The sequence below is a fragment of the Trachemys scripta genome, chromosome 7 (assembly GCF_013100865.1).
Source record: "Trachemys scripta elegans isolate TJP31775 chromosome 7, CAS_Tse_1.0, whole genome shotgun sequence".
NCBI classification, from domain to species: Eukaryota; Metazoa; Chordata; order Testudines; family Emydidae; genus Trachemys; species Trachemys scripta.
This window is the reverse complement of record NC_048304.1, coordinates 23,767,597-23,794,761: the sequence shown is the minus strand read 5'-3', so window position 1 is coordinate 23,794,761 and position 27,165 is coordinate 23,767,597. Positions and strand designations below refer to the sequence as shown.

The following is a 27,165-nucleotide window of genomic DNA, read 5'->3' as shown; positions in this document are numbered from 1 at the left end:
GTCTGGCAGTGAAAAAGCCTGAGAGGTGCTTCTTGGTGGTGTGTTCGGGGGCAGTGCCCAGGAAAAGGCTGGATTGGGGCATTGGTAATGGGACAGGGCTGCCTGGGAGGAGTGCGTCTGGGGCAGGGTTTGAAGGAGCAGAGGGAAGGGCATGGCTGCAGGTTCGGGAAGGACCTACACCTGGGGGTAGCACAGGAAAAGGTGCAGAGCTGCTTGGGGATGTGACAGGGAGTGGAGCTGGCAGAGCGGGGGACGTGAGAGGAGGGAAGTCAGGGACATGCAGGATGAACTGGCTGGCAGCAGGGCCAAGGTCTGCAAGGTCGGGGAGCTGTTTGAAGCCGAACTGTTGCTGGTGCAGAGCGGAGCAGCATTCCCTCCAGTTAGGGGTGTTGGCTGTGACTTACAAAGCCCTGTCTGGTTTGAGATCTGGCTGGCTGAGAGATGGGAAGGGCTGGTGCCAGGGGACTCTTCGTGAGAGACCCTAGATTCCAACACACGCCCCAGCATGGTCTGCCAATGCCCAAGGCTCCTGCTGCCCCAGGCTCCCACCCACTGAGAGCAAGGTTCCCATGGCTCTGACTGGGGAACAGCCCTAGACTGAGGCTACTTGCCCCTGGGTAGGAAACATACACGTTGCCCCTGAGGGTGCCCTCTGCAGGCAGCTCCTGGCGCTGCTACTAGCCTCTGGTCCTCGCAATGTGGATGAAGAGTGCCGGCTCCACACCCCGGGGGAACAGTTCTCAGCCAGGGTCTCTGGAAGGGGCAATGGGCCATCCCCTGTGTCAGCGACTGGCAAGGACTGAAGGGATGGACAGGCCAGCGGGAACATTTCACCCTGAGGCCTCGTCCAGCCAGCCGGGGGTAAGGTGACCAGATAGCAAATGTGAAAATATCAAAACGCTTTTTTTCGGGAGGAGGGGGTATAGTTGAGTGGATAAGACAAAGCCCCTATCCAGACATCTGGTTACCCTATCATGGAAGCACAGGGCTGTGCTCAGCAGGGCCACCCTGTGGCTGATTGAGGTGCCACATTGGTAGGCTTCAAGGATCTCCACCCAGCTCTCCTGAGGCGGCTGTGCTGTGGGGCCATGACAGAGACGTGGGAGGGTGTGCAGTGCGGGAAGGGATTTCAGGGAGACTTCCCCCTGTAGATGACCCACAGGCCTCTGCCCTAGCCTCCTCGGGGCCTGATTGCCCACCCAGGGGCCCCCAGCCTGGCAACTTCACTTTCAGGGTTTGCACCTTTAAACCTATTGACACATGAGGCTGTGGCGCCCTCTTGGCAGGTGAAGGAGGGTGGGAGGGGGGAGTGGTGTCTCAAAGATCACAGTCAAGTATTAATAGTGGGAAGGAGCGTTTACACTTCACTGGAGGGCTGTCGGGCACGCCAGGTAAGCACCAGCGATTGCGGAAGAGTGTCTCCTCCCGCTGAGGGGGAGAGCTGCAGCTAGCCAGGGGGCAGAGGGGGCACCTCACCCAGCAGGGGAATTGCTCCAGCCATCTCAGCATAGCACCAGGAGCAGCTCAGCTTGGCATCAACTTCACTGGATCTGAGCTGAGTGTGCACAGAGCACCTCCATTACCCGTCCCTAGGGCTATGCCCCAAATCATGGGGGCGGGACACCCCATTAGCACTCATGGGGGCTATGCCCCAAATCGAAGGGGGGCAGGATACCCTGTTAGCACTAATAGGGGTAGGACACCCCGTTAGCACTAATGGGGGTTATGCCCCCATCTCCATGAGGTACGAGAGCCCTAGGTGCAGACAGTAGATTTGTGTGTGGAGGGGTTGTCAGCATGCGGCTGTTGTGATGTGTCCCACTTTGGCCCCTGGCTTCTACAGTGTACTGGAGGGCAGTAGGAATGTACACTTGAGAAAAAATACACAATGTGCTGAGGGAAATGGTGTTTCCCTAAAACCTCCCGTAAAATAAACCCTTGTCCCTCATGTGGTTTCCCTTTGTTTCTATCCTGCCCCCCACAAAGGGGCTCACCCTACGCAAACCCCCGAGTCCCAGTCCAGAGACCTGGCCTCTGAGACTCGCTGCCGGGGGTGGCGGTGCAGTGTAGACGTGCTGTCAGACCCTGAGCACAGAGCTGGCTCTGCCCAGCCCCACAGGACGGCTGGGTTAGGCTCTCCCTGAGCTAGGCTGGCTGGGAGGGAAATAGCCCACTTCCTTGATCAGCCCTGTCGCTGCGAGGAGCCGGGGCACCGCAGGGAAGTATCCCCACCGTGCCCTGCTGTGACTGTCTTCACCAGGATGCTGGTGTGAAAGCAAGGGGCCTGACTGCTGTACGAAGGGGGTCCCAGCTCTCCTCCAGGCCGCCAGCGGAGGGCATGCTGGGGGGCTGTCTGCGGGCAGCACGGTACATCATGCCCAGCTATTCGGGGCTGCACTGTGCCCCACAGGCAGCTGTCCCCCCACCTGCGCTGTGCTTGCTGTGCAGGGATGCCCCTTAAATAAAGGATGGGTGGTCACGCTGGGCTCGCACGATTGTGCTAAAAATAGCGAGCTGTTCCCGCTCAGGCTCCGAGAGCCTTCCCATCCCCCCAGCTGGGTTTCAGAGCCCAGGCACCAGCCCGAGCAGGAATGGCTACACTGCTATTGTAGCCCTGTGAGGCCCCCAGGGAGCTGTGCAGGCCAAGCTCTCCTTGGTGGCTGTAGCTCTAAACCCTGAGCACTGGCAGGGATCACGCCTGGGGTGAAGGGCTGAGCTCGTTTGCTGCTATGTGTGGGGTCTCATGAGGGGCCCAGAGCAAGGAGAGGAGATTGGCCAGCCCTTGCCACTCCCACAGCCAAATGGGCTCTGCTTCATTCCTCTGGGGGCTGGCACTGTGCCCTATGTACCTGAGCCCTGCCCTCTGACTGGGTGGCTCCCACCTAGCCGAGGTCTGGCCCGTGTGAGATGGAGCAGCGGGCTGAGCCCAGGGCCAAGAGACAAACAGTCGCTCTTGGGAGCAGAAGAGCCTGCTGCCCGAACGATAGCACCTCCCACCACCCCGCAGCCAGGGCTTAGCAGTGGCAACAGATGCCAATGACCCGATGTGCCTCTCCCTCCCATGACCTCTCCAGGGAAGCCAGGCTCTGCCTGCAGAAATGGAGGCTCCAGGGTTGCCGCTCTGGTCCCTATGACCAGCACTGAACACATTCAGACCTGGCAATTAAAATCCTTGCTAAGTCTGACTGGAGAGCGGTGTGTGCATGCATATGTGCGTGCACTGGTATATCTGAACATGCGCGGAGGGAGGCAGGCGTGGAGGGTATTGGTACACAGCTGTACATGTGAGCATCTGGGGGGGGGGCGGATATAAGTGCACAGCTGTACATGTGATTGTCGGGGGGTGGGTATCGGTACACAGCTGTACATGTGAGCGTCTGGGGGGTGGAGGGTATAGGTACACAGCTGTATGTATGTGTTGAGGGTGGGGGCAGTGGGTATAAGTATGCAGCTGTGCCTGTGTGAGGCTTAGGGCCAAGGGTGGAGGGTATAGGATCACAGCTGTATCTGTATGTATCTGAGGGAAGGGGAGCAGTGGATATTGGTACACAGCTATACATGTATGTGTCTGAGGGGCGGGTGTAGAGGTATAACATCTGTATGGCTGGCAGGGCAGAGGGTGTAGGTGCACAGCTGTACATGAGTGTGTCAGGGGGTGGGAGTGGGGGGGTATCGGTACACAGCTGTACGTGTGTGTATCTGGGGGGTGAGGATGGAGTGTATGGGTAACACCACCAATGGCTGCCCGTTTAGCCTAGAAAGTCAGTTACTCTTGCTGAGAACAAAAACCCCTCATGTGAAAAGTGCAAAGTCTGCAGGTGCAGGCTCAGCACGGAGCTGCCCCGTGGAGCTGGGCTGGCTGCAGGGAGCCTGTTCCTGGCCACTCAGCAGTCACTGTTTGTCCCTGGCATAGGCTAGGAGAGCAGCCACTGGGCTGTTTGCACTTGCACTCGGGACGCAGTGATCCCCAACGGACCATCCCCTAGTCCAGAACAGCTGGAATACATAGCACACTGACCATGCACCCGCCAGCCCTTGGCCTGCCCCTATGCCAGGGACTGCAAAGAGGGCAGTGAGTGTAGGGCCCACACTGCAGCCAGGATGCAGCCCAGAATCACTCTGGGTTTACCCAAGGACTGCCCCCTCGCACTCCACTCAGCCCAGCTGCTGCTCCTTCACAGCCACCAGGACCTGGGACAGCAGAATCATTTCCAAAGCATACAGCTGTGAGGTAATGAGCATGGAGCTGCCACTTCCTTGCAGGATCGGACTGGGGGAGCAGGCTGGGCTCGGACAAGCACTGACTCCAGCCTGGAGCCGTGCAGTGACGCGGAGCTGCGCGGCCAAGGGCCTGGGCTGCAGTGTTCCTAGGGGTGAGATTGGGGCCCAGATTCTGGTGCAGGGACAGGAGTGAGAGAGAGGCAGGGAGTTCTCCTCCCCCAAATCCTGGTGCCTTGTGCCCCCTAATCATAAGGTGCAGGGGAGTCACCAGCAGCCCGAAGAGGCAGGGCCCTGGATCCATCCATCTCCTAGTGGCCTAGGTCTGCTCCAAGGGAATAATTCTGCTCCTAAATGCCCTGCCCCATTGCCCCCAAAGTGAGTCCGCCTGCCGGTGTCCTCCGCAGACAGCAGGCTCCATGCTGTGCTGCCCCCCGGCACTGCTGAGATCCCTGCACCCTCACTGAGCCCTGGCTCTCTCCTGCCCCCATGGCTTCTGGGAACTCCCAAAGGCTGGGCCTGTCCTTGGCTCCTGGGGTCAGAGTCTAACTGTGAGTGTGTGCTAGGTCACACCAACCCACTGGATCGCTCAGCAGATTTAGACTCTGGCCTGAGCTGGCGATGGAGTGGTGGAGACTGGCACAGCTCCTCAGCTTGCAGGAGAAACAGTTCCCCAAGGGGCACCTGTGGCCTGGGACTCCCCAGCACACACGGCTGAACAGGCCTCCAAGCAATGGCGGCAGGGCGTGGGCAGGGACAGGCGTCCCCCGGGGGGCAGTAGCACTGCCAGCACTCAGCCCGTCTCCTCTTCTCATCTCAGCCTGAAGGCCACACAGGAGTGCGGGTGGGGTTGGTGCCGTGGCGATGGAGCAGAGCGAGCTGCGGCGCCGCCCCTGGGCATCCCAGGCGGACAGTGAGGTTCTGAGCGAGGCTGAGCTAGAGGAGATCGCACCGAGAACTCGGGCTCCGCGGCCCTCTCTCTGCAGCAAGGTCCGGGGTGTAAGGTAGGGGGCGCTTCACACACCTCCCCAGTCACCAGAGAGGGAGAAGTGGCACAAGGGGGCGGTGTTACCGCCCTGTGGGTTGCTGATAGGGGTTTTACAACCCTGGCAGGGTGTTTTTTCTTTGCCTGACCGGGTTCCCGCTGTTGCCTGCCCTGTCCATATGCAGGAGCCCAGAGCTAAAATGGCTCTTGTCCCCAGGAAAGAGCACTGGGTTTGGGACTGCCCAGAATCAGGCCCCACCGCTGGAGCCAGAGCAGGGGGAAGGGGTGTAAAGGCACCGGCCCCTGCGGCTAGGATGCACTCATGCCTTGCTCGCCCTTTGGCCCATGCCCTTTGGTGCTGCGGAGCTGTTATTCCTTGACTCCACACACAGGCGAGTGCCAGACAGGTGGAGAGTGCTGTGCACCAGGCATCCCCCCAGGGCATGCTGGGCCCCTGGCCAGCCCAGGGCCGAAGTGGCAGGAAGGCCAGTGATGCCCTGGGCCAGTATCGTGCACGGGCCTTTGCCATCACTGCACACAGACTTGGCCTGGTGGTTCTAAAGCTGCAGTTTGGTGCTCCGGTCCCTACTGAAGGGGCCCCTCAGAGGGAGGCATTGGTGGGGAGTCCAGGGGTCCTGCAGGGGGGCGGTTGGTTTGGACTTTAGCTGGTATCATGCTCTCAGTGCATTGACCACTGCCCGGACAGGGGAGGACTCTGCCAAGGCCCGGATCCCCTTGTTCCAGCCCTCCTGACTCTGTAGGGTAGTGCAGCCCAGAGCTTTCTCCTCACTCGTGGCTCCCCCACCCCTCCAGGTGCTCATGTGCTGCTGCCAAGTCCCTTCTGTTCCGGTTCCTGCCGGTCCTGAGCTGGCTGCCCCGGTACCCAGTCAAGGACTGGCTCCTCGGTGATATTGTCTCGGGGTTCAGTGTGGGCATCATGCACCTCCCCCAGGGTAAGTACCACAGCCCCCACCTCTGCCAGGGGAATGCCTGCAAACACATTCCTCTGGGGGTGATTGCTCTGGGGCGCAGCCAGGCATCTCCCATCCCAGTCGCCTGTGGGCCAAAGGCTGTAGCCCTGCTGTACATGCTGTAGGTGGGGGAGGGGTATACATTATGGGGGGGGGTGACTGGGCAGGCAGAGCGGTGTGTGTGCGCGCGCCTGTGTGTAAGGGTGGGTGTAGAGTGGGGTGGGTCTGGTATTAGTGTGTGTGGAGAAGGGCAAAGAGCTGGGGTGGGGTATGTATGGGATGGGGGAAGGGTGGGATGGCATGGAGGAAGGCAGCATATGTAAGGGGTGGGGCAGGATGGGGAGGGCAGGGAGCTGGAATGGGGGGCGTGGGGATTGGTGGGGGGGTGTATGGGATGGGGGAGGGCGGGGAGCTGGTGCATGGGATGGGGGGAGCCTCTAGTAACTCTCCTGCCTTCATTGCTGTGTTTAGGTTTAGCTTATGCGCTTCTGGCAGGGGTGCCTCCCGTCACTGGCCTCTATTCATCCTTCTATCCTGTCTTCCTGTACTTCCTGTTTGGAACATCTAGGCACATCTCAGTGGGTGAGCCGGGGGTGCCCAGGATGGAGGTCTGTGGGTGAGGGGGGGCAAGGGGCTGTGCATGAACAGAAAGCTGGGGGCCTGTGGGTGAGCTGGGGGTGCCCAGGATGGGGGGGGCCTGTGGGTGAGCCAGGGGTGCCCAGAATGGGGTGGGGGGCTGTGGGTGAGCCGGGGGTGCCCAGAGCAGGGGGCTTGTGGGGACCTTGCACTCCTGCATCGCCAAGGAAAGAGAAGTGGCCAGAGTCAGGAGCATAGAGCATGAAAAGCAGGAACCTCCCCCTGTCCTATGCACACAGCTCAGACTCGGGCCCACACACTCACCACTGCCAGGGAACTGGCCAGATTCGCCCCACGCACAGGGCTGGAGGAGTGTGCGCACAGCCCTCTCTGCCCACACAAAAAGCGCTCAGCAGTTGCTGTGCCAGCAGCCACGTGACCCCTGTGAGCAATTCTTGCACATCCCTAGCCGAGCGCTCAAAGTGACCCTGTGAGCCAGATACAGATGAGTGAGCAGCCGGGTAGCTGTGCTGGCTACAGGAGGGAGCCCCTCCACTGGTGATAAGCAGAGGCACCCTGGGTGTGACCCCGCTCCCAAGAGGATACAGGGTGGGCAGGTCTCGGCTACGCATCGTCTGCCAGGGCACAGGTTTGAGTTGGCGACTCCCATGACCTCACCCTGTGTCCCTCCACGCAGGCCCCTTCGCCGTCATCTCCGTCATGATCGGCAGCGTGACAGGCTCGCTGATGCCCGACAGCAACTTCATGGATCCGGTCAATGGCACGAATGAGACAGTCCTCAACGAGGCAAGGAGAGACAGCGCCAGGGTGGAACTGGTGGCTACACTCACTATCCTGGTGGGCGTCTTCCAGGTGCGCAGGGTGCTCCGGGCGGGGCAGGAGACTGGGCCAGGATCCTGGGTGGGTTGTTTCCAAAGGCTGGTGGGTGGGCAGATCCAGTGTCCAAGGGGTGGAGGTGGTCAGCACACCCTGGGACCCTGACAGATCCAAGGCTGAGAGGGCCATGCCGTCCAACTCCCAGTCCAGGCCTGACCTCCCTGAAACACCCGTTGAATCTGGGGGCTGTGGCAGCTTTCCCATGTGCTGCTGGGCTCATGATCCCTGCTCTGTCTTCCTCCTTTGGGCCTCAGTTGCTCCCATCCCCCTCCCCCCTCCCGCCCGGGCAGATGAACAGCGTGGGCAGGGGGCATTCCTCCTCCAAACCCCAGCACCAAGACCAGCCCTGCTGCTCACATCACGTCTCTCAGTGGCTGGGCCCTGCTGGAAGGGCACAAGCTGCACTTACTCTTGGAGACCTCAAGCTGGTCCTGGGGGAGATGCCACGCAGCTGATTCCTGAAGGGTCCATCCTGGCACCAGTCCAGAGGCTGGGCTCACTGCAGACCCTTGGTGATGTTTGTGAGCTCCTCCCAGAGCAGGACTGGGGACACTGTCCCTCCCTGAGGCTGACCCCTGCTTCGTTTGTGGCTAGGCCAATCAGCATGGTGTGTGAAGTGAGATCCCCGCTCTCAGGCCCACCAGCCTGGGAACCAGGGGTCCCAGGTTCTGCCCAGCACACCAGACTTCTGTGTTGTCCCCCATCCTTTCCAAAGGGTGCTCCCCCAAACAGCCACCGGGTCAAGTGCTAGCGATGTCACTGGGCCTCCCTCCCCTCCCTGTGTACTCTGCTGCATAGACTGTCCTGAGCACAAACCACAGTCATGCAGCTTGGGTGCCCCCTGGGCTGGCCCTCCCAGCACAAACCCTACCAGGTTCTGTCCCACTGAGCTTGCAGGGCAAGCAGAGGAGGTGCTGGGCATCCCAGCCCAGGGCTGTTAGGGGCAAAAATACAAGAGTTCTATTTGTTCCTCAGGAAAACTGATAGAGGTGGCAGCCGCGTAGCTGTAGTTCTGTCCCCCAAGCCTTGTAGCTCTGCCCAAGGCGACCCTTACGTTTAGCTACGCCCTGCCATCCCCAGATGAGGCTGGCGTCAGGGTGAGAACCCTGCGAGAGGAAGTTGGTTGCTGACTATCGCTGGGTCTCTTTCCAGATGGCCCTGGGGATGCTGCAGTTCGGATTTGTGGTCACCTACCTATCCGAGCCCTTGGTGCGGGGCTACACCACAGCCGCTGCCGTCCAGGTGCTGGTCTCCCAGCTGAAGTACGTCTTTGGGGTGGAGGTGGCTGAGCAGTCAGGGCCATTATCCATGTTTGCTGTAAGTAGAGCCCAGCTAGGGCAGGTGGTGGGCGGGCGGGGATGGGGGGATTTAACCCTTCCAGCGCTGATCCTACATCTCCTGTTACAGAACACTTCCAGACAAGAGGTGTGTGCACAAACACATTCTCTGGTGCTGCATACAGTTTGGGGAACCCCTGGGGAGCCCCAGTAACAAAATAGACTGATGACCGCAGACATTCTTAAGGGTCAAACCTTGGGCCCCTCCTTCCCTCAGTTTTACTCGTGTTGACTTTCATGGGAATTTGCCTGAATCAGGAGCTCAGGATATGGTCAACTTGTTCCATCCATTAGGGTTACCACACGTCCGGCTTTTCCTGGACATGTCCGGCTTTTCGGCAATCAAACCCCCGTCCGGGGGGAATTGCCAAAAAGCCGAACATGTCCGGGAAAAATACCGTCCGGGCACTTCCTCTCCCGCAGCTGCTCTGCTCCTCCCCTGACTCAGACTTCGGCTCTGTTTAAGAGCCAAGTTGCCCGAGCACTACCGGCTTCAGGCAGCCCCCATGCCTCCGGACCCCGAGCCGCCGGCTGGACACTTCCCTTCCTGGGCTCCAGCTGCTCTGCTCCGGCGGTGCAGGGTCCAGAGGTACGGGGGCTGCCCGAAGCAGGTAGCGCTCGGACCACTTGGCTCTTAAACAGAGCCGAAGAGTCAGGGGAGGAGCAGAGCAGCTGGAGCCCGGGGGAGAAAGTGCCTGGCCGGGGGCGCAGGATCCGGAGGCACAGGGGCTGCCCGAAGCCCGAGCGCTACTGGCTTCACGGGTTTGCCGGGCAGCCTCCAGACCCTGCGCCCCCGGCTGGGCGCTTCCCCTCCCGGTCTCCAGCTGTGCTGGGGAAGCGCCGGCCGGGGGCGCAGGGTCTGGGGGCTGCCCGGCAAACCGTGAAGCTGGTAGCGCTTGGGCAGCCCTTTTCACATGGCTGGGAGGGAGGAGGGGGAGTTAGGGCGGGGACTTGGGGAATGGGCTGGGAATGGGCCGAGTTAGGGCGGAATTGGGGCGGGGCCGGGGTGGGAAAGGGGCGGGGCCAGGGCCTCGTGGAGTGTCCTCTTTTTTTATTTTTGAAATATGGTAACCCTACATCCATAAAATGAAGGAACATCTGATAGGGACAAAATTCTGTATTTACTCTCAACTGGTCAGCTGTGAACCAACCCAGGCTTCTGGCAGCTGATTGGTAAATAGGTGTCATGTGACAGATCTTAGTCACATGGAAAGGGCCCAAGCTCCTCATTTTATATAACCAGCTCCTGGGGTGATGTCAATGGTCATAGCTGCTTGGGCTTCAGTGGAGCTATGACTACATACACCAGCAGGAGATCTGCCCTCAGAGGGTTTTAGATGCTGCCACTAATGTTTTCTGATAAATACTCTTAACCACGGAAGAATCCAGCCTGCCACTTTCCCAGAGGAGCAACATTTGCTAATGGGGTCTGCTGTGGTCCGACGGGGCTGGGATTTCCCAGGGGGACAGTGTGTGCTAATGGGGACCTGTGCTGGGGCCAGACCAGGGCTGATGGGGTCTGCGCTGGGGCTATACGGGAGGGGAGGTCTCTCCAGCAGCTGGGATTCCCCTAGAACTGTCAGGCGAGTGGTGCTCCCTGGCTGTTCACTGGGGTTGGACAGTGAGAGGGCTTCCTCCTTGGGCTGTGGCACCCTACGGGTATGCAGTCTGTATCAGTATTACTTGCTGTATTGCACTGGTGCTTGGCGACCCCAGCCTCACAGGCCCACTCTGTGCAAGTTGCCAAATGTACACAGGGGATGACAGGACCCCTGCCCCAGGGATAGCACAGCCAGTGCCGAGACGTGAACGTGGGCATGTGCTGACACTCTGTGGTTCCACGGGGCGTATCCAGTGGGTGGCCTCTCCGCGCCGGGGCTCTGTCTCCTGAACGGATTCAGTGTCATGGTCTCCTCTCGCCATAGGCCTTCATTGAGATCTGCACCAAGCTGCCACAGACCAACGTGGGCACCCTGGTCACTAGCCTGATCGCCATGGCCGCCATCCTCGCTGTCAAGCTGCTCAGTGCCAAGTTTGCCTCCAAGCTCCCCATGCCCATCCCCATAGAACTCATCACGGTAAGGAGGGGGGTGTCACGAACTGCATGGTATCTAGAGCACCCAGCCCCATGGGGCTTCGCACAGGGCAGGCTGTCACCCCCACAGAGCGGCGGCTCGGCTCTCTGCCGGGTGCCTGTACTGGTGGTTGTTTAGTGGCTGCCCCTCGTGCTAGTGTTTCGTCTCCTCTGCTGTGGCCAGGAGGTTTTGGCACTTGGGTAGCTTAGGCAGCATGGCCCGAAGATGGCCAGGTTTTGGCTTAGTATCACCACAGGTATTCCAGAGGCAAGCCCCAGTTTCCTAGAATGTGTTCCCCAGTGGGTGTGTGCTGGGGCTGGCCAGGGAGGGGGCTCTGTCTGGCTGAGATTTCCCTGGGGTTGTCCAAGGCCTGGGCTCTCAAACTGGAGGTTGTAACCCCTTGGGGCTGCAAGGTGGTGACATGGGGATTGCGAGCTGTCAGCTCTGTGGGGCTCACAGCCCTGAGCTTCCCTTAAATTAAATGACCCCCCCCCTCCGTTTTCAATGTATAAGGGGGGGGGTCACACTCAGGGCCTTGCTGTGTGAAAGGGGTCGCAATACAAAAAGTTTGAAAACCACTGGTCCAAGAAGAGCAGTTTTCGCTAGCAGGGGCTGTGCTGATGGGCTCCTCTTACATCAGCTGCCAGGAGAGGCGCAGCTGGGAGCACCCAGAGCCAGGTCTCTCAGCCAGCAAATCCACTGGCCCAGGGGTGACAATTGCATTCAGAGCCCAGAAGGACAGCCCTATTGCCTTCCATCTGCACGTCCCTGGGTTAAATCTGGCCCAGGCTAGCGGTGCGTAATGTTGGACAGCCATTGGACAGCCATCCCCTCCCCAGCACATACCCACAACCAGACCTGAATGGCCCCTGCTTGTCTCTGGGTGAAATGGGTCATGGAGACTCAGCTGCCCTTGGCTACTCCGTGGACAGTGGGCGCTAGCTGGGATTCCCTGCTCACTGTCTCCATCCTGTTCCCTCCTTTAAACCCCTCACCTGGTCTGATTCATTTCAAAGTGCTCCTGATCCGGTTTATTTCTTTTTTTGTCTGTTGATTCTTGGCCCTGGGGCTCTTCCCTTGGTTGTGGGGAGGCTTAGTGGCTGATGGGCTCTACCCGGCAGTCTGGGTTTTCAGCTAGGCTGGCCCCTTTCATTGACCCCCTCCGAGGAGGGCGCTGAGCAGAGGCTGGCACATGTCTGCTGTTCTCTAGCAGGCTCGTGGGGGTTGCTCTTTGCCTCACGCTGTCCCTTCTTTTCAGATCATCATCTCCACGGGGATCTCCTATGGAGCTGGCCTGAAGGCCAAGTTTGGGATTTCTGTTGTGGGCGACATCCCCAGTGGGTGAGTGAGGGTGCAGCCCGGGCGCTGTAGTAGGCACTTCATTATGGGCAGAGAATGGAACGCGTTTCTGCTGCAGCCTCTGCGACACTGGGGGCGGCGTGGTGAGGCTGTGCCAGGGGGAGCAGGCTGTCATCCCTGAGGGAAAGCTCCTTTCCAGCTGGCTTTCCTTCTCTTGGCTGCAGGATGAAACCACCAGTGGCTCCCAACGTCAGTTACTTTGGGCAGGTGGTGGGCAATGCCTTTGCCATCGCCGTGGTGGGCTATGCCATCTGTATCTCCTTGGGCAAGATCTTTGCCCTGAAGCACGGCTACAAGGTGAACAGTAACCAGGTGAGGACCCCACTACGCTCTGGGCTTTCCACTCCAGCCTGTCTTCCCTTTTTTTATTCTTCGTTTTTGTCATTGGCACCTGCACTCCACAGGAATCTGAGTCTGGGCAGTGCCCACCCCTCTCTTTGGGGTCTCCCATGACACCAAGTGGGGACCTGCACTGCTCTGCCCAGCAAGGGCGGGAGCCTCCATGCTGTTCCTGACCCTTCGCACTGCTTTGCCCCTTGCAGGAGCTGATAGCCTTGGGGATTTGTAATTTCGTGGGTGGCTTTTTCCAGTGCTTCAGCATCAGCTGCTCCATGTCCCGGACCCTGGTGCAGGAGACCACCGGAGGGAACAGTCAGGTGAGTCCCATGTGGCTGGTACTCCCATCAATTTCAGCCCTGAGGAATCCTGGAGGATTCCAGCATGAGGCAACGAAGCTTCCCCTATCATCTCCGGCCTGACTGGGAAAACCCCAGGAAGGTGCTGTGGAAAGCCAGGTAGGGTGTTAACCTCTGGTGACAGTGGGCAATGGATGGGCAGTAATTAACCATCATTCATGGGCCGGATCATCTGCCAGACCAAATAAGTAGTGAAAGGGTTAATTGTTATTGATGCTCCACTGGGAGCAGAGCTGAGGGCAGTGGGGCAATTCTCATAAATAACTCTCACCCACCTGGCAAGGGCTGCCTGTCACTTGCTCTGGCACTCGCAGAGCTGATGGGAACATGAGAGAGGGCCTAAGGGGAACATGCTGGATCACCGGCTGGACAGCCTTCCTACGTGAGCTCACCTGCATCCCCTTCTCGCCCAGCGTGCTCTCTCGGGGCCAGCGTGACGCCCATTATATCAGACACAACATACAGGTGGTGTCTCTGCATGGGAGTGGAAATGTCCATGCACGCCTGTCCCATCTCTCACTGATCTCTCTGCTCTCTTCTCCAGGTGGCCGGGGTTATCGCCTCACTTGTCATCTTAGTGACCATTTTGAAAATTGGGCAGCTCTTCCAAGACCTGCCCAAAGTATGTATTGTCCTAACCCTGCCTGCCTTCCTGCCTCTTCATCCGTCTGTACAGTTACCCTGAGTCTCCAGGCCCATTACAGCTACTGGCACCACTTATAGATCAGCCCATGAAGGACAAAAATGGGTCCCCATAAAAATATAGGGACAAGTGAATTCCCATAGTTGGTCCATCCTCTCTAGTAGCCTCCTCTGCCGCACTGGATCAGATCATTGGTGCATCTCTTACAGTGTTCCCTCCTCCGGCGTTTGAGGCATCACAGGCTGACAGATAAGCACCCATAACCCTTCTATCCAGTTGTGTGATGCAGTGGCCCAGAGGGAAATGCTCCCATCCTGATTCCTGCAGGAGTCCAGCTAGCACCCTGCTGCATGAGGCTAGAGTCCCCTTCGCATTACCACAGCTCCCTTCATTACAGGGGGGTTGTTAATGACCATCGCTCCATTCCTACCTTTCAAAGTGCAGCTGTGTTATTTGACTCAATGGTCTCTGCAAAAGGGGGTGCCCTAGGTCTCTCCTTCCACTGGCAGGTCAGTGTTTCCTTGGCAGCATTTCCCTCCCATCCCTCCCTCCCTTTGGCCGAATCACTGAACTGGGGGTCAAAGCCTGAGCTTCCTCACTCAGTGTTTGCTCCACCCCCTTCAGGTCAGGTCTCATGTGGGAGGACAGAGTAATAGTGGGGAAGGGCTACCCTGTTCTGTCCAGGCAGGTGCTTGTGGGAAACACAGGCCCCTGGAGTCATCAGGCTGTGGGGTCCTGGGATGGCCCCGCAGTGCCCGCTGAGTCCTTACAGCTTTGGGGATCTCTCTTCCAGGCCATCTTAGCTGCCATCATCATTGTGAACCTGAAGGGCATGTTCAAGCAGTTCACAGACATTCGCACACTGTGGCGGTCCAATCGCATAGATCTGGTAAGAAACACAAGCGGCCCCCATGGGCCTTGGACCATGGGGCCTGATTCCCCTGACACAAGCCCCAAAGGGCTCTGCCTTTGGGGAGCACAAAAAGGGCAGTCCCCAGTGCTGCCCTGGTCTGGCTCCTGGCAGCCCCTCACTAAGGGAGGTGGCATTTTCCCCAGGACACTTCTTACCAGGCTTGAACCAACTGAGAATAGAATTTGGGCCATAGACGTTTGTCAGAATCAGGACTCTGAACCCCAAACCACAGGGACCAGATTCTGAACCTCACAGTGCAGGCCTATTTCTGCAATGGGCCTGAACTGGAACCCAGGCTATCTGGATCCAGATCTAGCCTCCATGGCTCAAGCCCATCTCGGCTTTCGCCTTGCTGCGTCCCTGGGGACTTCAGAGCAGGGAACTGAATCCCAACAGCACAGGCTCTGTGACTCTGCAGGCAAATGCAATAGCCAATCTGCTCTCAGCATGCGCTTATCCCTCTTTGTACATCAGAGAGAGCACAAATTAACAAGACGGGGATGTCAGCCAGGACACTGGCGTTCCCCACCATAACCCTTTTCATAGGGCATCCTGAGATCTCTAACTTCCACCCGGGATTCCCACTAGAGACCGGGCAGGCAGGGCCTTGTTTTAACATCTCCCCTGAAGGAAGGTCCCTCCCACAGTACAGCTCTTCCTGGGACTGCATGGCAGCATTAGCATTGGCAGCGATGGCCAGTGCACTAGCAAACGTCACACCGAAGTAGCCAGAGTCTACCGCAGACCTGCTCCCCTTCCCCAGCACTTACCCTGCCTTTGTCTGCTACAGCTCATCTGGCTCGTGACCTTCGTGGCCACCCTTCTGCTGAACCTAGACATGGGGCTGGGGGTCTCTGTGGCGTTTGCCCTGCTCACAGTCATCTTCCGGACCCAGATGTGAGTAGTACTGTCCCAATATACCATGCACCTCCCTCTGAGCTCCAGTAAGTGCTACTGAGCGACTAGTAGTACCCTGCCCTGTCTGGATACTCGTGTGCACACCACGGCGGGGGACTGCTAATGGGCACATATGAGCCACTGATGACATCGGCACAGTCTGAGACGCCCATTTGCTGAAAAGCTGCTATTAATTCTGTACCCCTGCCCACCTTCACCACCCATGGACGAAGCAAAGCCATAGCCCATGGCAGCTCATGGGCACACACAAGGCTTTAGCCTGGTTTAGCATGACTATGCCCTCTCACAGCATGGCTGTCAATGTTCTATCACCACCAGGTCACTGGGGCAATACTCTGAATGTAAGGCACAACATCACTCCCCGCGGGATAGACAGTACCTTTGCTAACCCCGCTCTCTTTCTCTGTCTCCCCTCAGGCCCCGCTACTCCATCTTGGGGCAGGTTTCCAACACGGACATCTACAGAGACGTGGTGGAATATAACAAGGTACAAGCAGGTGGTGAGATAGTTGAGGGAGTGACCAGAGGGGACCCATGAAGGAAGACAGACCAGCTCCTTTGCTGCTGCTGAATGTATTAGGCAAACCAGGACGCTGGGGCCAAAGCTGCCATGAGCAGCCAGGGGAGCTGAGATAGGGCACATCCAGGAGTAAAAGGGTTAAAGTCCTTGTCAGGCATTGTCCTTCCCAGAAGGAGCTTCCTGTCCTATCAGTGCCTGTGAGTACTGGCCTTCAGGGACTGGATGCCACTTTCCCTTCCCACTGGGGAGGAAGGGCTCCTCCTTTCCAGAGGACTGTGAGTGTGCCTGGTGCTTTACAACCCCCTAGAAAGCCAGGTCTCCCTCCAGTTCAGCTGTGTAAGCTGCAGGCCTTGCTAGTGGTGGGACCCTGTAGGGGCTTTGGGGGCTCTAAGGCAGTGGTTCTCAACCTTTCCAGATTACTGTACCCCTTTCAGGAATCTGATTTATCTTGTGTACCCCAAGCTTCACCTCACTTAAAAAACTACTTGCTTACAAAATCAGACATAAAAACACAAAAGTGTCACAGCCACACTATTACTGAAAAAGGGCTTCCTTTCTCATTTTTATCATATAATTACAAAATACATTGATTGGAATATAAATATTGTACTTACATTTTCAGTCTATAATATATAGAGCAGTATAAATAAGTCATTGTATGAAATTTTAGTTTGGACTGACTTCACTGGTGCTTTTTATGTACTGTAGTCCGTTGTAAAACTAGGCTTATATCTAGATGAGTTGAGCACCCCCTGGAAGACCTCTGTGTACCCGCAGTGCTATGCATACCCCTGGTTGAGAACCACTGCTCTAAGGGATGCAGTGAGGCCGTTCCAAGTACCTGAGGTGGAGCAGCAGGAGAACAGGGAGGGGGGAGCTGAGGAGTAGGGGAGCCCAGAGATGCTGGGGGGCGTGGCTTTGCTTTTCTGTGATGTCTCTAGCTCTCCCTGTTACTGATTTCTCCCCCGCTCCCCCCTCATGACCCAGAACAGCCCCCACCCCTTTGAGGCAGTGTCCCTCTCACAACTTCTTCATGTCTTTGTTTCCAGACTGAGGAAATTCCAGGCGTGAAGATTTTCCGCTCTTCTGCCACAGTCTATTTTGCCAACGCTGAGCTGTATGCAGAGGCCCTGAAGGAGAAGGTGAGGCAGGGGCAGAGATGGGCTCACGTAGCACACTCTGGGGCGAGGCCTGACTCTTCTCTACAGACTGGTCTCCAGTACCTTGGCCAGGAGGTCACTTCAGGCCTGGGGTGCTATTCTCCAGTCTAGCTGGGAAAGCAGCACAACTCCACAGTCCTGATTCTCTCAGCTCTCATGCTACAGTGCACGGGTTCTCCCTTCCCCAGTATGTAGTGGATCTAGCGAAAGGCTAATATGGCCTCTATCCTCATAGTGTTGGAGCATCTCACACACCAGTGATGTTCTCCTCACAGCACCCCTCTGAGGTAGGTGGGGAACTGAGGCACAGGCCCAAGGTCACCCAGGGAGCCTGTGGCAGAGCCAGGAATAGAACCCCACTCTGCTGAGTCCCAGTCCATTGCATTAACTGCAAGCCAACCTTTCCTATCCTGCTCCTGGGCTCTGCTCCTGCAGTTAACTAGTGCTCTAAGCTCTCCTGTTCCCAGAAGCCAAGAAAAGGATGTGGAAGGAGAGAGCTCCATTCTGTGCAGGAACAGCTGTGGGGACTCCCTGCACCATGCGGTGGGAAGTGGGTTGGGAGAGAGCAGGTCAGTGGCTTCCATATCCCAGGGAGCTGTATCTTTTGCAGAGTGGCATTAATGTCGATTACCTCATTGGGAGGAAGAAGAAAGCCCTCAAGAAACAGAAGAAACAGCAGGAGAAGGACAAGAAGGAAGAGGCAAAGAAGAAAAAGGTTCATCTCTGCCAAATGTTTCCTTCTGGGGTTCCCTCCAGTCTGTCTCTTTCTCCTTCCCTTCATCCATATCCTCATCCTCCTCTCTCCTTACATATCTCTCTTGGTCTCCTCCTTCCTCTCTCTTTCTTCTCACTCCCTCTTCCGAGCTCTCCATTCCTCCCTGCCCCCACTTCTCCCTCTCTTTCCCTAATCCCTCTCTCTAGATTGGCTCTCCCTAGTCTTCAGAATCAAAGATGGACCCACACTGGAAATGGCTCATCTTTCCCTAGGGGGTGGGAAACCCAAGGGTAGGCCTTGGCCCCTGGGGAATGTCCTGAGCCTGACAAGCATCTGTACTGATTGGAGCCACCAGGCATGGAAAAGAAATCCCAGGGAACCACCTGACACTGGAGTTGGGTCCAAGGTTGGGGAGGAGGCTGCTGGTGTTAATAATTAAGGAGACAGTGATTCACTAGCATTTGGTGAGTGGTCGGATATTAGAAACAAGTGCAAGGTGTGATCTTGGAAATTCCAAACTAATGAACCTAACTTCAGTGCCAAACAAATAATTAAAGAGGACTTATACGCCCCCCATGGACATGATATGATGGGAACAGACCAGCATACCATCTGCAGAGAAATCATGCCTCTCTAACTTACTAGATTCCTTTGAGCATGTCAAGTAAAGAGCAAATACAGGCGACTCAGTTGGCAAAAGTTATTTGGATTTTCAAAAGGCAAATTCTCTCAGAAGAGGCCGTTAGGGACCCTAAGCTGTCTTAGGGTGAGTTAAAGTTCTGGCATTGATCAAAACTGGCTGAAGAGAAAGGGAATAAAGAGAAGGAATACCTAGCTCTTATATAGCACTTTTCACTAGCAGATCTCAAAGCACTGCACAGAAGAGGTCAGATCATTACTCCCATTTTATGCATGGGGAAACTGAGGCATGTTGCTGTGACTTGCCTCCGGTCACTCAGTAGGCCAGTGGCAGAACCAGGAATAGAACCCAGGTCCAATCCTTTGTCCACCACTTCTGAATAAATGGTCAGTTTTCCATGTTGCAAATGTTAGCAGTGGGGTGCCCCAGAAGCTTCCACTCTAGGCCTGGTGTAGAATATATTTACTAATGGTAATATTTGTATGGGGAGAGAATGGTGGGTGAGTGTAGGCAGTTAGCTGCCATTGCAGACAGCTCAGTGAAAACCCCCTCTCATTGCATAAGGACAGTCCTAAGAGCAAACGAAATTTTAGGATGAATAAAGCCAACCACTATGTACTGGGCTAGGGAAGATACCTCCCTCATGGGCAAGTTATTCCGGAATTGTCCACTCTGGCAGCTTTGCACCTTCCGTTGACCTGGCCATGGTCAGAGACTGGATACTGGACTAGGTGGCTCATGGGACTGAACCAGACTCTGCTTTTATGTTATGACCTATATTGTCCCAAATCTCCTTGCTGGGGTTGACAAGCCTCCTGCGGGGTGATGTGGACTGTGTGGCTACACCAACCCTGCTTTAACGTTCTCTGTCCCCATCTGGCTTTGGTAACAGAAAACTAACTCCAAACTCTCAGAGGCATCTGACCCCAGCAGCGATGACCTTGGCTTTGTAGATATTGACATGGAGACCAATACGCAGGTATTTATCTATGTTGATCTTTAAAAATCCAAGTCCCACAGGGCTTGACATAGTTGACTGTCATGGTAAAATCTCAACCACAATGGTCTTCCTTACCATTAACACAAACCCTCCATTAGCAAGCAAGAAAACCCTCCCAGCCCTCATCCCTTCCTCCTCCCCAGACACCTGGGGAATAAGATATGTCATTAATCTAGGGCATGGGCCATCTCCCACTCTGCTCTGATGTGTGCTAGGGTGATTGGTGTCAGTAGGGGTCAGGGCCGCCGAAACCCCTAACGTCTCATTTCAAGCCTTGTTTTTCACCAGTGGAAATAGATACTTTCCAAACCTCTGTCTCACTGCCGCCTGTGCTGATACGGTGCAGTCAGTCAGTTTGACGCTCATCTGCTATTGGCTGAGGTGCTCCCTGAGGAATGCCATCATCTCATTTGATGGGGGGGGGGAACTGTTTTCTTCCCCACAGGAGCTGGGGAGTGACTGCAATGGATCTGGCCCTGCAGTGGTTGACTCCAATGGAAGCACGATCGAGTTGGAGCCCCAAGCCAGCAGCACCCCAAAAGCCTTCAATGAACCCACCCTGGAGTCCTTAGGTCTCAAAAAGCCCGACCTCCACTCCCTCATACTGGACTTCACCCCCGTCAACTTTGTGGATACTGTCTGCATAAAGATCCTAAAGAACGTAAGGGGAAAGGCAGGGAAAATGTCCCAGGCACAGCTGCCCTGGGGACTCTCCTACCGAGCTCTGCAAGGTGGGAGAATTCAGACACCCAGTGCTGGGAACTTGAGTGCCTCAGATCTGCTCTTCTGCTACCAGCTAAGGTGAAATCTCACCAGACACTGGCTCCAACCTGTCCCCATCCCCTCCCTGATCCTGTCACCCACCACCCTTCCCTCTGAGCCATTGCTGTCTGTGACAGAGGAGCTGTTCTCTCCAACATACACACCCACTCCCACATGCTGGCATTTTAACATCTTCTGCGTCACCTTGTGTGCCCAGGCCTGTCAGCTGTAAATTGGGCATCAAGATGTAGAGTATGTTTCACATCCCTAACTTGTCTTCCAGGCAGCCCACAGGAGATTGGCAGCTGGGGCCAAGGGGACATCTGGGGCTGCTTTGGGGCAGTCGGCTAGTAATCGCGTACCCCATCCCATTCTGCATGTGGTGCTGCTGCTGGCCATGTGGCATGGCCCCCAGGGACGGGAGTCTGTGGAGGGGCTCGACTCATCTCTTTGTGCTTGTGTCCATGGCAGATATTCAGAGATTTCCAGGAGATAGAAGTGGATGTGTTTCTTGTTGGCTGCCATGGTAAGGAGGCCTCAAAGCTCAGGCGCAGCAAAGCTGTGGACCCTCCATTTGATAGCAAGTCCTCCCTTCAGGAGGATGTATCTTGTCACACTGAAATCCCCATCTGCCCTCCCTTGGAGCAGAGTCAGGTTCTTGCTTCTGGTTTCACCTTCCTTTGTCTTCTCTTCTCCTCTCCACACCATACCAGCCTCAGATGTTAACCAGATGGAAAGTGCTCACTGAACTGGTTTCAAACCCAGTGTGACTAGTAGTTCAGATCCCACGTTAGGAACCAAATTCAGCCCTGGTGTAAATCCCTCTGAGGTCAACACGAATCATATCAGCTTCTGCCATAGCTGAATTTGAGCCAGGGTATGTGCGTGGGGAATCTTTCCCAAGCCCTATTCAGGAGATCAGCCAAAGCCCCTGCAAGTAGGCATAATTCCCAAGGTGAAATGCCAGAGTCTGTTTATACTCCAGAACAGAGACCACATCCAGGGGAGCATTTCTGTTTCCCTGAATTCCAGCTCGGATGATTTTGCCAGCACTTCCCAAAGTAAAGAATCCCAAAGGCAAACAGTAAAGAGCAAAGAAAAAGAGAGGTGGTTGTGTGTGTGGAGGGTGGGTGGGGGTCAAGGCTGGGCACGTCGGCCAGTCTTCATGCTTTCACTCTAGGGTGTCCTGGTGTTATCAGGGCCGGCTCCAGGCATCAGCCAACCAAGCACGTGCTTGGGGCGGCACCTTGGAAGGGGCGGCCAATCTTGGGGTGGCGGGGGACGCTCGGGGTTTTTTGTTTTTTTTTGGTTCGGTGGGGCAGCACTCGAGGTTTTTTGTTTTGTTTCAGCGGCGTGGCACTGGGGGGGCAGAGGCTGGCACGACGCTCAGGGGACGGGGGCTTCGGCGGTGTGGCGCTGGGGGGGGCGAGGGTTGGTGCGGTGCGGCGCTCGGGGAGGGCGGGGGTTTTGGCAGCCCGGCATGGGGGTCGGGGGGGGGAGGGCGGGGCGGCGGGCTTTTTTTTTTTTTTTTGCCTGGGGCGGCAAAAAAGTTAGAGCTGTTCCTGGGTGTTATTGTGCCACCTTCTTTTCCCCTCAGCTTCTGTCATTGACCAGCTGGAAAAAGGCAACTTCTTCAGCCAAACCATCACCAAGCACCACCTCTTCGCGTCAGTGCATGATGCCATCACCTATGTCACCAGGGAGCAGGGACAGAGCATGCCACAGCCGGTCACAGTAAGCAGTCTTTTTGCTTCACTTAGAAAAACTGTCTCCCTGGCAGTCCACCAGGTTTACAGATGTGAAAGCAGCTTTTTGTTACGAGTTGCTGGCCAGCATGCTTCCCTCCACCAGCCATGCCAGTGTGTGTACCTCCCCTACCCACCCTTGCCTAGCCAATGGGCTCTCTCTCCACCACCACCACCACTACATCTGCTGTCCTTCCCCACCTCACTTTTCCTCAATTGCTTCTCAGTTAGGCAGACCTCTGAGCAGACTCTGTCATTAACACTATCCCATTCAGGTGGCCTTCTGGGCTATTGCACATGCAGCCATGCAAGGAAGCCAAGTGCATGCCCTGAAACCCTTGTGTCAGCAGGGTCTGGGAGACCTGCAGAGGGAAAAAACCCAGCTCCTGCGGGAGAGAGACCCCCATTCTCCAGGCCAGTCAGAGCTAGGAGCACATCATATTGCTCTTGGTTCCCTCCTGCTGGCTGATGAACAGAACAATGTTAATGGGCTGCACCCCACTCTCATCACAGTGCAGAGCCTTCGGGTGGTGGTGGGGGGAAGCCACGGGAATGTGGAGTTATTCCAGGGAGTTGGGGAAACCAAACCAATCTCTTTATTACTATTTGACTTTTTAGTCTTATTCCAGCACTAAACTGTAGCCACCAGAAACAGCATCTACTGTCCCCAGGAGCTGAACAGGTGAGAGGGAGCATGTTTCCAGAGGACTCTTTTTGCTGGCTGATGTTTACAAGGGCAGGTGACATGGGATTCCCTGCCACTGGGAATCTAGCAGACACAAGATCTCCTACTGCTGAGCATCTGCTTTGGGCACTGGAGACCTGAGATCATCTGCCCTTGGGACCCCACTTTAGCTACTGGACAAACTGGGAATCTATCTCAAACCTGAAATCTCCTTCTGCTGGGAATCTTCTCCAGACACAGGAGATCTGGGATCTCATGGGCTTATGAATCCACTTCACACACAAGATCTTCTGTCCCTGGGAATCCCCTCAGACCCAGGAACCATCTCGGATTGTATCTGTGTGTGTGTGACCCTTTAACTTGAGTGATGGTGTCCCTAGTTTCTGTTTGCCAGAAGCTGGGAATGAGTGACGGGGGATGGATCACTTGATTACCTGTTCTGTTTATTTCCTCTGGGGCACCTGGCATTGGCCAGTGTCAGAAGACAGAATGCTGGGCTAGATGGACCTTTGGTCTGACCCAGTATGGCCGTTCTTATGAAATATCACTGGAGAGAAGCTGCACTTGAGAGTTTTCCACTTGACTGTTTAATTAGATGATACTCTTAAATTGAACCAGACAAACAGTTCTATTGACTGTGCAAAACTCCCTGCAAAGAGCAATACTGAACCAGCCCACAGGCTGGAGGCTGCCTAAGATTTTGTCCCCTCCCTGCATCCCATTTCCAACTTTGTGGGTAAAATAACCAAGAGCAAACTCCGAACTTGCCACATGGGCCAAGCTGTGAATATGCACAGATTTTATTATATAGAGAGAGAACACTAAGCTTAGAGTATCACTTTCTGGGGTGCACTCCAGATCAGTAAGGGGCTGTCACCACCTGCCCTGCAACCTTGGGTGCCTCACAATGCTTTGCTGTAACTCCCAACCTGGGCCCCTCACAAACAGCATGCAGGTTACAGCCTGAGTGTCTGTGTATAGCTGCAGTCTGCCAGCACACTCCGGGCTTCCACCAGAATTGGTTACCACTTGCTTGGAGAAAAGAAGAACAGGAGTACTTGTGGCACCTTAGAGACTAACAAATTTATTAGAGCATAAGCTTTCGTGGACTACAGCCCACTTCTTCGGATGCATATAGAATGGAACATATATTGAGGAGATATATATACACACATACAGAGAGCATAAACAGGTGGGAGTTGTCTTACCAACTCTGAGAGGCCAATTAATTAAGAGAAAAAAAAAAACTTTTGAAGTGATAATCAAGATAGCCCAGTACAGACAGTTTGATAAGAAGTGTGAGCATACTTACAAGGGGAGATAGAATCAATGTTTGTAATGGCTCAGCCATTCCCAGTCCTTATTCAAACCGGAGTTGATTGTGTCTAGTTTGCATATCAATTCTAGCTCAGCAGTCTCTCGTTGGAGTCTGTTTGGGTCACTTGCTTGGGTGATTTCAACACACTTCTTGTCCCAGATTTTCCCCAAAGAATGTGTGTTTGGCACCATACAGCCCTTTCCTGGACAGTCCAGATATTAGTCTGTTGTCATTGTACAACAGTTGCTACTTTAACTGGAGTTACCAAACAGTTCATTTTAAACACAATACTGGATTAGATTTGAATAAAGAATAAAACAAGTTTATTTAACTACAAAGAGGGAGATTTTAAGTGAGTACCAATTAAAGGTATTAAAGTCAGAAATGGTTACAATAGAAATAAAGATAAATCACTTTCTAGTAACTAACCTTAAACAAACTATACTTGGTTTAAGGTAAATTTCTTACCAAATGTTCCCAGCACCAGGGCTGACTAAATTTTCAAGTAGAGCCTCTCTGAATCCAAAGGCTGGTTCCTTTGTTTTCTCAGCTGAAAAAGTGAGAGAGAGAGTGTATATGCGGTTTCCCCTCCCCCTTCTAGGCTGGTTGCCCTTTGAAATGCATTTTCCTGAGGGTTACCCCTAGATGAAATTCCTTCCAGCTCTGAGGATGGAGCCGTGAAAGAGGTTCCATGATGTTGGTTAAAATGTAAATCGGTCTGTTACTACCCCCCACTTCACTGCCAAAGAATGGCAACTTGACCAGTGATTGCCAATCAACTTTAATGACCCCTGGCTAGAGGTGTCAGTTTGTCCTTTGTCTTCGAGAAACTGGTTTATCCGCTCCCCAGACTTGTCTGGTAAACACATTTCAGTCATAACTTCAGCTTATATTCATAACTTTCCATATAATGTTGCTACATGTACTTCACCATGACATTATTGATCAATGAGTTATTAGTTTTCAAATGATATCTCACAAGGCATATTTTGTACAAAGATTATTACAGTTGTTTAAGGTGTGAATACAGGGATGCATTCAGTGACAGAGAGGTATTGCTTACTATTTATTATCCATACTGTACGTGTTGTGGTTCTTGAGAAAATCATAGATGCCAGAAAAGGAAAAGACCCATTAGATTATCCAGTCCAGTAGCTGCCCAGGACAGGATTGTTCCTACAGAATATTTTCAAGTTTCCAAGCCCCACCACTTACTTCCTTTGAAGAACTCTACAGCTTAATGCATCTAGTAAATACAAGACCTGAAAAATGTGTTTAGTCAGTGAACAGACTGTTAGACCTGTAAAGGAGTTAACAGAAGGGAGGAATTAGTTCTGATAATTAACTGGTATCTAGCCTGATTCATGTTGCACTTCTAAGACTTAATTTGAAAATATGATCTGACTTAAAACCCAATCACCTATGAATATTTCTCAATAAACTGTGTTGTTACACAAAGAGCTATTTTTGCCATTTATTAATGTGACATTTGTCCGGGCTAGCCTCAAATCCATGTCAATGCTGACCATTTCATCAGATTACATTGTCATAGCCACTCTTAAATACTATATCCTTTTGGCCTACCTTATTTCTAATTGTGGCCTTATTCTGCCAGTCCCTCTGAATACTTTTTGCAATTGTTTGACTTTGTTTTAAGAAGGCTAATGCTAGGTGGTGCCACGGCCACTCCACTTTGGAACAGCCACTAAGAAGCACAGAGAGCAACAGAGGATGAATGACCGGATTAAATACAAAATTAGCGTGCCCAAAAAACAGCTCAACCCGTCCCAAACTGCTGGGGCTGGACTCACACCCTGCTTGGCTCCAGCGCTGTTTGGAAAACTTGCCTCAATCTATTGCAGCTTTATACACTGACTATTGTGTCAGATATTTTTGTCAGCAGGAGATGGAGGTGATGCCTTGGGGCCCGACTTAGTGCTGACAGGTGGGAGGTGAGGGAGAGGGAGCAGCTGAACTCTGAGCAGAACCGGGTTTACAATGGGGCCAAGCCCACACTGAGAAAGGGCCTATTATGGACCTGTCTAATCTATCCACATGGCTGGGTCTGGCCCCTCGCCTAGAGAAGTCCAACAGGGGAGTAGATCTCAGGAGGTCTGGGGGAGCTGGGCAATGGGGGAGGTTTGTGTGTGTTGAGGTGCTGGGCAGTGGGGGGATTTCTAGGGGGTGCTGTGCAGTTGTTGGGAGCCTGGGGGAGTTTTGGGGGGTGCTGGGCATAAAGGGTTGGGGGCACTGGGTGGGGGAAGGGTGTGTGGTGCAGAACAAGGCCAGGCAGGCCAGTGTGTGTCTGGCGGCTGCCGGTTTGTAAACATTGCCCTTGCACTGAGCTGGGCGGAGCACCCCCATCCCAGGGTGGGCCCCGTTGTTCCTGGCCACCCCCTCGCTCTGGGACGGATGCCCCTACCCCTCCCACCAGAGGGGCCCACAAATATGTTTGGCACCCGGCCCACAAAAGGTTAATCCGACCCTGGGTCCGGGTTGATGAGTTTCCTGCCTGCAGACTGGGCCATGCAGAGCAAGGCCAGCAAGAAGCAGCAGGCGCTTCCCTCCTGGCCTGTCAGTGACAGGGGCCAGCTGGAAGCCTGGCCTGGGGGCCCAAGGCTTAGCGGGAGACTAGCCTTGCCCCTGCCCCGTTCCTGTGGGGGTTCGTGAGCAGGGGCCAGGGCTTATCTGCCCCAGGCTGCAGGTATCCATCCCCATTGGGAGAGTGGGGCTCTTCCAACCCGGGCAGGGGCTCAGGGGCTGCAGCGTGCTGGGGGCCCCAGGGGGCTGAGCCGCCTGCCCAGTGCGATCCCCCCGGCGCCTCCACTTTGCCTGAGTAAGGAAAGACCCGGAGCTCTCGCGGGGCACAGGCTCCTCGACCTCCAACCAACAGAGGGCGCAATACGGTCTCAGCCTTGCTAGACCCATTGCTGCGCATGCTTTAAAAAGCTGTCCCCAGTCTCCGCCCATGCGACTGTCTCTCCCCGCGCATGCGTAGCCCCCGTCAATTTGCCTACTGGCGCGTGCGCTCCT

At 55.1% G+C, this 27,165-nt stretch overlaps 1 protein-coding gene across 1 annotated transcript; it reads left to right on the top strand.

Annotated features, from left to right (window-relative positions):
• Nucleotides 1-277: 277 nt before the first annotated feature.
• Nucleotides 278-22,823, top strand: SLC26A6 (solute carrier family 26 member 6). The gene is made up of 21 exons (XM_034775626.1): nt 278-471; nt 5,055-5,222; nt 6,017-6,156; nt 6,646-6,756; nt 7,448-7,623; nt 8,800-8,964; nt 10,910-11,062; nt 12,318-12,400; nt 12,583-12,730; nt 12,961-13,074; nt 13,658-13,735; nt 14,550-14,645; nt 15,460-15,566; nt 16,005-16,074; nt 17,157-17,249; nt 17,878-17,982; nt 19,515-19,601; nt 20,068-20,283; nt 20,856-20,910; nt 21,982-22,118; nt 22,748-22,823. The coding sequence occupies exons 1-21, from the start codon at nt 278-280 to the stop codon at nt 22,769-22,771; spliced, it is 2,520 nt and encodes an 839-aa protein (XP_034631517.1). The 3' UTR covers nt 22,772-22,823.
• The last annotated feature ends 4,342 nt before the right edge of the window (nt 22,824-27,165 follow it).